General features: G+C 40.9%; 1 protein-coding gene across 2 annotated transcripts in view; it reads right to left on the bottom strand.

Moving 5' to 3' along the window:
- LOC122793384 (alcohol dehydrogenase class-3) overlaps positions 1–15,000 on the bottom strand; it is a 230,777-nt gene that overhangs the window by 195,125 nt on the left and 20,652 nt on the right. For both annotated transcript variants that reach the window (XM_044061355.1, XM_044061356.1), the window contains exons 3-4: positions 14,754–14,895; positions 5,910–5,997 (exon numbers count right to left, since the gene is read on the bottom strand). In XM_044061355.1, the coding sequence (XP_043917290.1) occupies positions 5,910–5,997; positions 14,754–14,895 (230 nt within the window). The remainder of the gene's footprint in view (positions 1–5,909; positions 5,998–14,753; positions 14,896–15,000) is intronic.

Raw genomic sequence — 15,000 nt, forward strand, 5'->3', positions numbered from 1 at the left:
TTGTATGTCAGGCACAGGTCACCTCTGAGCAGACGGTATGCAACTGAATAGAGTTGGAGTTTCTTCAGTCTGGCAGTATATGACAGGTATTGGAGTCCCTTTATCCTTTTGGTGAGGAACTTTTGGGGTCTCTCCAATTGCTGCAGGTGTCGGGTGAGATACATCCCAAATGGGGCATTGTACTCGATCATTTGTCTGATAAGTGAAGAGTACAGGGGAACAATGACCTCACTTGATCTGGATGTGAATCCCTTCATGATCAGATGGGCAATGTAGGTCTTTCGAACCACTTTAGCAACGTGAGTGTCAAACGAGAGGCCACTGTCAACCTGGGTACCCAGGTCCACAATAACCTCTTCTGTGCTTAGTGGGTTGCCATCTATATGGTAGCTTGGGGCTACCTTGTTTTTCCCCCGAAGGGTATTACTATACACTTTTTTGCGTTTAACTTCAGGCCATGGCTCTGGCACCAGCTATCAGTTTCCATGAGACCCCTCTGAAGGATGTCTGTGTCCGATGTACTATCCACTATGGCACCCAGTTTGCAATCATCCGCAAACTTTGTCAGCCATAGTCCTCCTATGTTTGCCTGTACTTCTGAGAAGTAGATGCTGAACAATAGGTGGCCAAGGACTGAGCCCTGTGGGACACCACTTGTAACCGGCTTGGAGTCTGACATGGCTCCAGCAACTAACCCTGTGGGTTCTGTCCTTTAGCCAGTTTGCAACCCATCTTGTGACATATGGGTTTACATTTAAGCTGGTAAGTTTCTCTATGATACCCGAGTGGGGTATTGTGTCGAAAGCTTTTGCAAGGTCAAGGTAGGCTGTATGGACTGCCTTTCCCTCATCAATGGCCTTGGTAACTGTTTAGAAGTCGACCAAGTTCAAAAGGCAAGATCTGCCCTTGACAAAGCCAAACTGGGTTGGGTCCAAGGTCTGCAAGTCCCCTATGTCCTTGTTTATGAGTTCCATTATGATCCTCTCCATAGCTTTGCAGACCAAGCTTGTTAAGCTTATGGGGCGGTAATTACCAGGGTCCGTAGAGGCACCGCCTTTGTGGAGTGGGACCACAGTTGCCGTACGCCACTCCTTGGGCACATGTCCTGTGGTAAGGCTAAGATTAAACAGCTGCCTTATGTGCGGGTTTAGTTCTTCATTGAGTTCATGTAGCACACAGCCGGGGACACCATCCGGTCCCATTGATGCTGTGTTTTTAGCTTTAGAGAGAGCAGCTTTCACCTGCGCATTTGAGATGTCTGGGAGGCTACACTCTGTTGGGATAGTTCTCTCCTTTTGGGGGAGAGAGGGTGGTGAAGTTTGCGCTGAACCTGTCTGCCAGTATGTTGGCAATGTCTGTGGGTTCAGTGATTTTTGTATCATTTTGGACTAATTCTGAGCATATCTGGGAGTTTCCACCCAGGTTTCTGATTATAGCTGAAGGCCTTATGATTGTCTTTTGAATCTATGGCAATTTTTTTCTCAAAGTTTGCCTTGGATGATTTTATGAGGGATCGTAGTTTCTTGCTAGTACTGATCAAAGATGCCTTCCCTTTTTGGGATTTTGCTCTATCATGTAATAGCTTTCTCCTCTTATTGTAAAGTTTGTTTATGGCTGGGGTCCACCAGACTGGACGTTTGCCCTTGGTGGAAAGGGTCTTGGTTTTATTTGGGATTGCCTGATCCATGCAGTCCTGAAGGTGTTCATAGAAGGCATTTTTAAGGGCTTCCGCAGATTGGGTTGTTGTTTCCATTGGCTCGGGGGCCTTGAAGGATACTACACCTGTCTTGAGTAGTGTGAAGTTTGCTTTAGAGAAGTTCTTCACTGTGGTCTTTTTTTATTTGGGGTGGGGGCGGGATGTGGATTTCTAGTGAGATTAGTTTATGATCTGATCTCACCAAAGAGGGATATACGTCCGGTGTGGAGCATTTTGTCCCCATGTTCGTGATGATGAGATCTAGTATATTTTCTCCTCTTGTGGGGACGGTGACTAGTTGTTCCATGGCATTTGAATTTATGAACTCCAGGAACCTTTGGGCTAGAAAGTTGGGGCTTGAGTAATGTTCCCAGTCTATATTCGGGTAGTTGAAGTCACCCAATATGATGGTGTTTGGTGATACATTTATACCCTCCAGTGTCTTCAGGAAGGCTGTGTGGGTTTCCTGAGTTTGAGAGGGTGGCCTGTAGCATGCTACAAATTGTAGAGCAGTTTTGCCTATGGTTAATTGCACCTGGATGGTTTCCGATGCTTCGTGCGTAGCCACCAACCTGGAGGTGTGGGTATCCTTGATGAATATGGATACACCCCCTCCTTTTGTGGTATGGTCCGGGTTTTGGGGCCGGAACGCATGATACGAGGTAAAACCTGATAGTGCCGGGGTGCTCTCAGGAGCCTTGAACCAGGTTTCAGTCGCAGCACAGACATCAATGTTCTCCATACTGAGAAGGGCCTCGAGTACGTGCATTTTGAGATTTAGACTTCTGGCATTGAGCAGCATTACCCTTAGTTTCTTCCCGTTTTGTTTTCTAGGGTGGTAGGTTTAGAATTTGAGCCTTGCCTAAAAAAGGCACTATGGGGGTGGCAAGAGCCTTAGCCAATATCCGGAATCCCAGGGGTGACAGGTGCAAGCCGTCCCTTGCGAAGCAGCGTGGCTTGTCAAGCATGTCATCCCAAGCAGACAGACACTGGATCCCCTTTGAATGACACCAGAAATTAAGCCAATTGTTAAAGCTGATCATCTTGTCACTATATTGTGGCATCATTCGTGGTGAAGGAAGGATACTGCTCAGGGTCAGGGTCATACCTGCCTGGGCTACATAATCAGAGAGCTCCTCTATGTCTCTTTTCATGTAGTCCAGGGAGGTACGTCTCAGGTCATTCACACCAGCATGGACAATGACTGTGTCATACTTGTACTTGCCGTGGAGTGACCTGAGTGCTTGTGTTATGTGGCGGATTCTAGCGCCCGATAGGCAGCTTACCGTGACCTTCTCCTTGTTCAGCCTGGCGAGTGGGAAGTCAGTGTGTCTGACTATGGAGTCACCTATGACAAGTATGTTTGGTGTTGTATTTGGCCTTAAGGGCAGTGACTGCTTTGCACACTGATTTTGTTTTTTATGTGTTGTTTGTGTGGTGTCTTGAGTTTGCAGTTGCTTGGGTGTCTGCTTTGGAGGCCTTTGCTGTTTAGGTAAATTTTTACTCAGAGCCTCCGAGTATGTCTTAGTGTGTTTATGTGTTTGATTCAGTGGTGTGGTTGAGTTGTGTGAGACTTTTATTGTGGTGTGTGTAGTTGCCTTCTCCTCCTGCCTGGTCTTGCCAGTCCTGAGTTGAGAGAGCTCAGCCTCCAGTTTGGCTAAATAGCTGCATCTCTCGCAAGTGTTAGTGTTATGTGGGAGGAGGAGAGGGTTGTCCGTGTACATGAGGCAATTGTAACATTGCCTCAGAATTCCCAGATTCACCAACTGGGCAGGAGAGGATGCCAGCATCTGACCCTTCGACATGCTAGAAAGAATTATGAGTTGGTATGAGACAGAAAAGTAGAGGGCTTAGCAGGGAAGTGGGCACTCCTGGGGGGTTTTGCAAGTGAGGGATTTGTATAATATAGGAGTGCTTGACCTGCAAAGAAAATGATTATAAGACAAGGGATATGCTTTTAAGACAAGTGCTGAGCTTTTTGAGAAGAAAAAGCAATTACGAACAAGTGCTGTGCTTTTTTCGTGAAGGTGTAAACTGTTTAGGTTCCTAATAGAGCAGTTCTAAAGGAAAAATTGAACAACAGACTTTATGGAGCCAGAAAAAGTTTAACCTTGTTAAACCGGCGCTGCCCGATGCTGCTCTAGTGGCAACTCCGCGCTAAATAGCGCTAAAGCACGTTAAGGCGTGCTTGATAGCAGGGGCTGGAAAGAAGCAGGAATAGACCCAAAATGGACAATAAAACTACAGTTTCAAGTCAGTAACCACTCCTACGGGGGCAGGGAAGGCTGCTCAATGTTATTCACTGCCACTGATCAACAGAGACACCTTCCTTTAGCCCAAGCAAAAATGGCCTCACAGAAACTTACAAACAGTTCAGGAAACAGCAAGCCTGTAACTGAACTTTTTTAAATCTCAGAAAAGTGGGGAAAAAAGCAAGATTTTTTTTTTGTTTTTTCAGAGATAGCAGAGGTTCACAGGTAATATCAAGTTATAACAGTCCAGTAAATGACCCCACACAAGAGTGCTAGGTCAAGGACAGAAAATATGCAAGTTTTGAGAAAAAAAACGATTTAAAATTAAGTGCAAACAGGAAATTCAGTAAACAACTTTTGGTTGTGCTCTAAATACAGCTACTAATGCAGAAATCAAGTTTAACAAGCCAGAAAATGCTCAAACTAGGCAGCTATGCAGAAAAACTTAGCAAATAAACAGAGAAAAAAAAAATCCCAAAAGTGGCTCCCTTCTTCTCTCAGCGTTTTCTCCTCTTGGTGGGTGCTTCACCAACAGCCAACAAGCCTGCAGTTTTTAATACTTCTGCCGCAGTTGTCATTATCAACTCTTTCTGCTGGTATGACTGCATCTTTTGGCTGCTTTCAGACACACACACACAGACCTTTCAATTAAACCCTGCTGTGGAATACCAGTCCAGCTGCTTTTATGTGCTTTCATAAAAGCAACAGGCTTCCTTCCAGTTTCTCTGGTACAGAAGAAAATCTCAGGTTCTCTCTACATGCTCGGTCTATTTTTTGAAACAACTGTTTAAGCAGTTTTGTCCTGCTGCTTCAGCTCTTTTTTTAAGCAGTTTTGTACTTAACCGCAAAAATCAAAGGTCAAAATGAAGTAAAGACTGGCTAACAGTTCACCTGAATAGCTGTGTAAAGCTTCAATTTATTTCTAGCATTTTGTTACTCGAGTTATACTCTGCTTTTCATTTATATGGAATCAGATCTGGAGCACATTTGTCACCCCCCACCCCTAAAATTACTGTAATCCATCTCTTCTTCCAAAGCTAGAGCTTGAACTGCTTTTTTTCTGAAAAGCTGCAGAATTCTTCCCAGTCAGGGTTTTCTTTTCACCTTTTCTAGTGTATTTTCTTTCAGGTTCCAAGTTTCTTCTTAGACACCCAGGTAGTGAACTGGCTAGCCAGTCACATAATATTACTAATGCTGGCAGAATTAATATTCCCTTGTCTCAGACCCCCCAAACACACACACACACACACACATCGATTTTAAGCTGTTGACCCATGTACATCCATCTTGGAAGTCTTTAGGAAGTTACCAATTTTGTGGAAAAGTAAACTTAAGAGGAGGAAAAATGGATGCAATGTTGAATGGTGATGGCAATATTAGATAGAAGAAAGAAATAAATAGAATTTGTGGAAGGACTGTGGGTAGAACACACCAAAAGGAGTAGTATGGACAAGCAAAACAAAAAAAAAAAAAAAAAAAGCACAAACTTGCTGTGGCCAGTGCATTCACTACACTTTGAGCCAAGAGCTGACCCCCCACCCCAACTGTCACCTCAAATAAATCTGAAAATAGTTTAATACACAGTTTTGTACTCAAATGTTTCCTCTGTACTTTTAAAAAACAGAAGTCAGACTGCTCTTTTGTCTACAATGGAACAGAAAGCAATGAAAAGCAAGCATGAAATTAATTGCTGGCAGACAAGAGTGACATACCCTGCCACTGTGACACCTTGTGCAAATGAAGACAAGCACCACTGCTGACTACATGCTGACTACATAAATTAGTCAAAACTCACTGTAAACAGAGATGCTAAAGTTCTGAAAAATATCTTTCACAACCTCTCAAATTTAATTAAGCAGACTGGCCAAACAAAAGCTGTTAATTCCAGCCCAAAGACGCATGTCTACAAACATCTCAACTGCTTTACATAGATCAAAAATTATAAAGAATTGTATACGGACCTGATCTTTTGACAGAGGTTGGTTTTGGGGTTCAAACAGAACTTGCATTCACCACACTGTGGGATGTAGAGAGGAATAACTCTGTCACCTAGAAGACAAAAGTATTTGTTTATTAACAGAAAACCCTGAAGGAATAACAGGTAAAGTCAGTACAACTTAAACAGTTCATTGCAGAAAACTTAAGGTTTTCGTGCTGCCTGGTGTCTGCAGTGCGTGACCCCCCCCCAAGCTACCAAAAATCACCAACTATACTTAAAAAAAAAAAAAAAAAATTACATACAAGACTTGATCTGGCAATCATTTCATCCTAAACACTCCCCCCCCCCCCCCCGATACCTGTAGGTATGATCTATAGATGGAAAAATATAGGTGGCCTGATTTACATAAAACATAGCACTGGAGGACTAGAGAACTGCTTGCGACTTTGTGGCACTTTCATGCTTTACCATCTACAAGAGATCTGTAGCATCACAAACAGAACAAGTACAGATATTCATTATCCACCAGAACCGTGATGCATGTGTAAAATAGACATATGCTATAAATACAGGAACTTGTAATTCTGGCTTATTTCTTAAATTCAGAGTAAAACCGTCATACAGAGACACATTATCTAAATACATAACATGAGTCTACACCCACTTGACAGCTTGTGGCTTCAGGAGAAAGAACTCAGTCTAGACTGTAGGTTCAAGTACCTGTAGCCAAACGCACTACAAAAAATTTACAAGTAAAAAGATGCATAATATTATACAATGGCAGCCACAATGGCTCTTAAAACACATTCACTGGCAAGGCTGGGCAAATAAGCAAGTCTTCATGGAGGAAGATAATTTAAACACACAAAACAGTTTAATTGATAGAAACGAACACAGCAAAAAACAGCATTACACACAGTGAGAGCTCTTTCTTCCTTAATACAAACTTTTTCACACTGAATAACGCAAAGTGCAAAACTGATTTAAATAATAAAATTCACATCACATGACTATTAAAAACATATGAACACATTAGAAGCTTATTGCTTCAATCCTTTCTTTAAATAAGTTACAAAATATTTTCTATTATTAAAGGCCAGGTGGGTAGCAGGCATTTAATCTCACCTACCACAATATTCATGCCACCCTAACTCATCTTTCGCATCAAACAACCTATCAAAATTAAGTTACTTCAAGGACTAAAACTAACCTTACAAGTACCTAAATTTATAATGCTCAGCTAAAGCATTCCTTTAATCTTCTACTGCACATTCGTGCTCACATATACTCTTGTACAGTTCTCTTACAGTGTGACCTTAATAAAAAAGTGACACTTACACAACCAAGTAAACAAATTTGGATTTACACGTACAACACCCATTAATCCTAATTCTGTAATATTCTATATACAAAGTCACAAATTACAATTAAAACATTTTAACATACCTCATTTGTTCTTAAATTTGTTTTTCACGCCAAGTAAACCTAAAGAAAAGTTTTTAAAACTTACCCTTTTAGTGCACAAAAACAGGGTCCTCTCCTACTCTTTCATCAATTTCAGGACAACTTTATAATTATCTTCCAATTGTTCTTGAAAATGCTTTTAATAGCTGCTGCATCTACATCATTACTAATCTGCATAGATGTTAGAAAAGCTCTTTCCTTAAATTTCTTCTGAAAACTAATCTCTCATTTCCTCATATTACAATTTAAGCAAATGAGGTCACAACTACTTCATTAGGGTACACCCATACTAAGAAATTACACTCCTGTACTTTCAAAAAACATCTAACTTAATACTGGTAAAACTTACAAGTAGAACTCAAAAAATAATTCCATTAAGATAATCTAGAAACTCATTTAACAATTCTTGGTTTCCTTTCCAGACCAAATAAAACAGTCTATGTAATGTTTGAAAAGAAAAAATATATATAGGAAGACAGAAGAACACACAATTAAAAAGGACAGAACAGCAGAAATGAGAAGCAAGAGGTGAAAATGATGGTCCTACCTGAAGTTATTCCAGATATGTGCAAAGTTATGAGAAGCATAATACAGAATAAACCTCAGATTCACAGAAAAATCTAGTATGGAACAGTAGGCCACTAAGTAGTGAAGTGCAACTGGCAAAAAAAAATCAATGCATTTTTTGGGGTGGAAGGAATGGTATGAGAATACCCCCCGATGTGTCCGCTACCTTTCAAGTTACTGGAAGGCAAGGAGGAGGAACACTACAAGCAACAGGTGCTGTGTGCAATTAAGCATATTCCGAATGGGGGAGTATACCCACTTTCTTAGGAGGGTTAAAATTAAGAGTTTAAAATGCCCTCGGCAAAACTCCAACCATCACATGGCCACCTGCAATCATTCTTGCATCGTAACTTTTAAACTCCTCAATTTCATTACAGCTACTACCACAACTGGAAAAGCGGGATGGAAGAACAGGAGATGAAACAGCTAATGGAGAGACTTAATGAAAACCAGAGAACAGTATTCTAATGGCAGAAGACAATGTAAGAAAACAGGTTTTCACAAGGATTACGAGTAATGCAGACATGCAGCAGTTATTACAAAATCTTGGGCTAATGAGAAAAGGCAATGGGGTATTACAGATATGGAGATAGAGGAGTAATTACAGGGCTGGGTGTGAAAGGAGAGTATAGTCTTCAGCGTAATAGACGGAAAAATTAGATGAGGGACATGAATAATTAGGAAATCAGTGTTATGGAATCAATAAAATGTTAAGACTCTCATTAGCAACTCAGACTTGTAACCTATTGGCAGATTAAAAACTGGCAGCCCCATTTTACCAGCCATAATGCACCACAGAACTACCCCCTCTGCACCTTTCCATCACGCAAAGTTCAGAAAGCAGACAACAGCAAAAAGTGTATTACGCAGAGAGGACAAACATACAGATACACCAACTAGTTTAACAGTAGTCCTCTTTCCATTAGTTAGTATTTTTGCCCATTTACTTGCATAGAAAATAATTGGCCAAGAATTTGGAGAGGGTCTATTCTCAGACCTTGCTAAACTGTGCCTTAGCAAAGAGAATTGAGAACTGTACCATCCTTCCTCCAGGTCTCAATTCTATCCACCGAGAAAGGGAGTTGTCTGGGCACCCACATTATCAAGACAGTACTCCAAAACATGTAGGCAATGAAAAACGGCAAATTAAGAAATGCTTACATTTGTTTCTGTAGCCAGTACAACCTGCAGTAATGTCTAATCCTCTCATTTGATGCAATTTTCTGGGTGGCTCTGACATGCAGCACCTCTGACAGTCCCATTTTTCTGGTCACTTTTTTGTTCCACACAGTTGTGGGAGGCTCCATACAGGAATTAAGTGTTTTTCTTTTCTTGCACAGGGCATTCCTGTGCACCTGACGTGATAACTCCGGTGAAGAAGATGGCTTGTTAAACAGAGAGGAAGAAACTACAAAAGTACCTGGATCTCACCATTGTGAGAAGAGATCTATAGGAGGCGCAGGACACCACTGTGGTAAAGAACACGGGCAATGAACCTGAATGAATGGCAGATGCAAACAAAAGCAGAAGTTCTGATGACAGAATTGAAGCTGGAACCAAAACTGGCTTAGGGAATCAAAAACTAAGACACCAGTCAAGACAACATTGTGCCTTTTCTCAGTGTGTGCACCACTGACAGATGTTAATACCTCCACACCGATCCAAGAACTAGGGACTCTAGATGGAGCTGAAACAGCCAGTTCCAGAAAGATCAACACAGATGCCAATAATCAGTGGTGTGGACATGAACACCAAAATTAACAAGGGGAAGCCCACAACACTGGTAAAGCAACGATCATGGTGGTCCTCAATGAACAGAGGCCATTAAAGGCGGGGGGGGGGGAATTGATGAGAAAGGACATACCAGCCTGAAGATAAAAAGTGATGAAGACATGATCCATTTCCCCACCTGGTAGAATAGAAAGCCCAGGAAAATGGTCAAACATTGCCACAACCAATTTCCCACAGCCTAGGTCAATGTTTAAGGCAGCGGGACATCAAGATAACTGCACACCGAACAGCAGCTTAATTACAGTCTTCCAGTGTGAAAAAAAGTAAAAGTGACAGCTTCAGTTACTGGCTAGTGACTGCACTGTTTGGATGCCACCAAAGAAATTTAGAGAACCTGAAAGAATATTAACCAGAAGGTGAAAAAAAAAAAAAAAACTGTCCGGGAAGAATCCAGCAGCTGTTCAGCAAAAAAAGCAGTTCAAGCTTCCGATATTGTACAAGACTGCTTCCATAAATTTGGAGAAAAAAAATAAAATGTACTCAAAAGGTGATTAAAAGACTGGAAAATAGACATTTTAACTAGCTATGCAGATAAAACTACAATTAAAAGCTGAAATGAACAAAAGGCTTGCCAAGTATAAGACAAAGAACTATCAAGAAAAAATAAAACTGGAAGCAACAGACGATTACTTTTACAAAAGCACAAATAAGCAACTGAACTGGTATTCCACAGCAAGATTTGTTAACTGTGAAAGGCACACAGTATATGCTCCAAACCTGGCAGCAGAATGCATCTTCACAAATAAGGGTTTTGTACCCGCGGTGGTGGTGCTGCGGTAGCGTTATCGCCTCACAGTAAGACGCTGTCCAGTTCGATTCTCAGCTAGAGAATCTTCTGCGTGGAGACATGCGTGAATGGGCATACCTTTGTTGAAGGTTGTGCGTCAGGCCTGGCAAGCCGGTACGTAAAAAATCAACTGCCAATCACTAGCGGACCGGAGTTCTGCTGTGGCGACCCCTAACCGGGAAAAAGCCAAAAGACACAAACTAGCAGAAAAAGAGGAACAAAACTATGGCAAAAGGGAAAGGTATTAGACATTGGAGACAGCAAGATTGTTTGTGGAAAATGGATTATTCACTGTACATAGGGCAGAAGAGGGGTAAGTTACCCCAAAAGTCAGTGAATGTAAGGCAGTTATGAAATTCAAACCGTTGTATCCAGATATCTTCAGAATATATTTTATCCTTGTGGATCAGAAGTTTTTTTGATGCAGAACAGGCACAGGAGGAAATTTAACAAAAAGTAAACCAGCCAACAGAACGGAACTGTTCATTGCATTCTGACAATAAAACTCAAAGACTGCCAGTGAAACATTTAACAAGGTTTCAAATTAAAATATTTGACAGAAAAAAAGCACAGCAGTGGACTAGAATGACAAGCACTACCTTGGACTTGAACAGGAGCCTGGTGTTGGGACAGGAACAAGATAAACACTGCTTTATAGTCCTCCCATTTATTCACCAATTTCAATCACATTTGTGAAATATGGCTTTGCAAGAAAAAAGTAACCAAGACTGGACTTTTGTTGACCACGTTTGACTATAAAGCATATAACCCACTTTATATCATTAATGTTTAGATAGAACCCAAGAGGGTAACTTAGTAAAACAATTTCAGTATTTGTCTTGAAACTGGTTAGGATATAAACTCCATACTATATAAAATAAAAAATCAGTGTTGTGTGTAGTCAGTGCGACTACAAATGGGGTGGGGGATCTTCAGGGATTGGCATGTTAAAAATGTAAAAAGTTGTAAGAAGCAAAACACCGTGATACACTCGAAACACTGTTTAATTACATCTTGGTTCATTGCTGCTATAGCGAGACCCCAAACCACAACAACCCTTAGAAGCGTGCTTAATTGTTAAGCAACCCACACACAAAGATCAGGTCTGTACTAAAAGCAGACAGGGCTGACCAGTAAACAGCAGCCACAGGACAAGAAATGATTTCGTTTAAACTCCTGTTTTCTACATGTTGTCTGCTAAAATAAGCTCACTATTCAACTTCTTCCCTTACGCAGGGAATGGGCAAGGACATCACCCCTCTTACCCACTACTTTACCATCTTTCAAAGCCAGCACACTTTTTAATTTTACGTTTGACCAGTTTGTAACACATGGAGCCAATAATTCTCCATGCAGTACAAAGAATTACGATCGGATCTAGTGAAACAAAGTACTATACATTCTCAATATGGATGCCGGGATTCACTGCTTATTAGCATCCATGTCTCAAACATGTAATATATTTGTCCATAATCCTCTATAAACTTTAGAGTACAAGAGAAGAAAGCTGGACAAACGCAAGTTTAATGTTGCTGTGTTATCTTGGGCTGCTGTGGTAGGTGGGGTGTAAAAGTCGAGGCAGCCAGAATTCACTGGAAAAAAAATGGCAAAGGAACCAAAGTATTTGGATCAAACAGCTAGAGGGGTAAAGGTAAGTGTGGGTTAAGGCCAAGACAACATTCAGTATACAGGCTAGATACTGCCTTCCCTACTGGGGATTGATACAGTACAGAAAGAGGAAAGGGATGGGAAGTGCAAGACTCGTTTTGGTAGTGCTTTTACTCTATTCTAGAACAGAAGCAGCTATATTATTTTTACCCCAATCAAGGAATTTTTCCTCAGAAGACAGCAAAATATTGGGAGGTGTGCAGGGAAAGAAAGAGGCAACTGTGAATATAATGATTTGGCAGATTTGACAAATTCCCTACAAAGTAATCCAACCAATACTGGCTGAGCAAATAAGGAAAGTATTACTTTGATCTGGGACACCAGGGATCTGATTTGCCTAGACATAGTAAGACCTTAAGTTGCATTACGCTGGCTGCCAAAAAGAAATTACTAGAAAATGGAAAACGGGCAAAACTGTATTTGAAGTACTCTGTACTTGGGTGGGTGGGGCGTGGACACAACTGAAGACAACGCTTTAGACAATGGTAGGAGAAATTTACAGAGAAACTAATTGTAATTTGCAGGAACAGGACATGCAGAATAATGTTCAGGAGTGAGGTTTAAGGGAAGGCAGGAATTCAGCAGTCTATGTAATGTTGGACAGAGAGAGTTGCATACAAGTGGAAAGTGGAAAAGGTTACCAGGGTTTTCTATTTACTGTATGTATCAAGTGATACTAAGATATTAAAAAATTGTCAAGGCAGTGAGGACGTGTTGCTGTTGGCAATCTTGGCGTAACCTGAGCAGAAAAAGATCTCAAAAATCAACTGCTTGACATTGTTTGCAACTGCTTGCACAACAGTTTTTGAAGTCACTGAAATCAGATATCTTTTTTGTCATCATTTGAGCAGTTGGGGTGGCATTTCTGAGCCGTACTCTAGAAAAATTAAGATGTCGTGCATATTCCAGAACACTGCTTCTAAAAAAAACTGTCAAAACGTCTGCCAAGGAAATTATACAACTAGAGTTCAGTCTTTGGAAAATAAAATCCGGTTAGAAAATAAATAAAAAAGGTGTGTTAAAACAAGAGAATATTTGGAAAGGACTGATGGGAGAGAGCTGAAGACATCTGAAGAAGCATCAGCTCCCATACCTGATGAGCAGTACTGGCCCTCACACACCTCTAAGATGCCAGATAAATAGAAAAGGCAGGCTACTGGTCAAAATCCACATTTCAAATTTCATGACAATGTAACCGGTTTAAGAAAAGTGATCATAAAAGAAAATATGAACTATGAATCAAGATGAAAAGCCTATAATAAAGTTGAACTCACTTTCCAGAAGAGTGCTTCAAACCTTCAGCCACGACCCTGTCCCCAAGTGCAAGGGTAACATATGGGCTAAAGCCACTACTGTGGTCCAGATAAATTAGTGTCTTGGACACCCTGCTGCAGCTGGAATGGACTAGACATTTGTCCTGGGTGAGCTGCAGTACTGGGCCATCCTATGCCATTATCCTTTAATGAAAGAAAGTAACTCTTGGTCATCAATCTTGGGGTTATGGACTCAAAACTCACCAATCCTTTACTGGCAGATGCTAAGGGAAGTGGTTATAGCTTCAAAACAGAAACAAGCCAAATTGCTTCTTGTGTAATGGATGCATCATAGACTGCAACCACAATGTTTACAGAGAATGGACCGAACATCAGCAGTTATGGGACTAGGAGAAAAAGGGACAGGAGATACTGCCCCTTGGTCATTTACCAAATGCGGGTTTGTCTTTCTCCTTACATTGCAAGTTATACATACAAATTTGTTCAACTATCTGGTTTCATTACTTGCACACATTTGCATTTACCAACTACAGCCATGGTCTTATGATATTTTTATTGAGATATATTGTAAAATTACTTTAGGCAAATGCATACACCCTTTTTATTGATTATTACTTCATGTCTTATGCAATCAGCATGAACATGCTATATTACACACTTTTCCATACAAGTAGAGAGTCAGTTTGGGTGAGATTTTAGAAACTCCTACTTTTTTTTTTGAGGGGGGGGGGGGGTGAAAGGGCACTTCTTTCTTAGTTTAAAATCACATAGTCCAATGCAAAACTGGAGCCCCAAATCTTCATGATTTAGGCCAACATATTCAGAGCAATAAAAACACTCCAATGTTATCTCCAGTTTTCCATGTCAGTCCACAAACTGACACACACGCACACAAAAATACCCCCAACCCTTTTCTGACTGGCCCATCCCAGGCTCTCCGCTCTAAACTGAAGCGGAGGCAATATCACCTACCAATGCTTGAATGTGTATGAAACAAATGCAAATTGGCACACAAAAATACCCCCAACCCATCCCAGGCTCTCCGCTCTAAACTGAAGCAAAGGCAATATCACCTACCAGTGCTTGAATGTGTATGAACCAAATGCAAATTGTAAAATTTTTCTTAACTATCCAAAGAACCACATACACATGACAAAACTGTTACGCTCAACTTTGTATTCTTCCTTAAAACTTCAGCAGCAACTTACTTATTTATAGTAAAGAGAAGCATTTTTACGAAAAAATGGTCTCGGGTAAAATAAAAGTTTGACAATCTATTACATCTGATGAAAAACAGTGCAAAACGATTTCATACCTGGTTTAACTTTAGTTACTCCCTCTCCAACACTCTCCACTATTCCAGCTCCTTCGTGGCCAAGGATTGCTGGAAATTTCCCTTCAGGATCAGCACCACTCAAAGTGTAGGCATCTGTATGGCAAACTGCTGTAGCAATTATCTGTAAAAACACATGCATTACTAACAATTTAAGGACACAACATCTTAATTAGCACATCTCACAATTCTTATGCATGGTGCACTTCTGGTGCCTTGCCTGCTTTTT

Source organism: Protopterus annectens, chromosome 2.part0, assembly GCF_019279795.1.
Source record: "Protopterus annectens isolate FY-2018-M chromosome 2.part0, PAN1.0, whole genome shotgun sequence".
NCBI classification, from domain to species: domain Eukaryota; kingdom Metazoa; phylum Chordata; order Ceratodontiformes; family Protopteridae; genus Protopterus; species Protopterus annectens.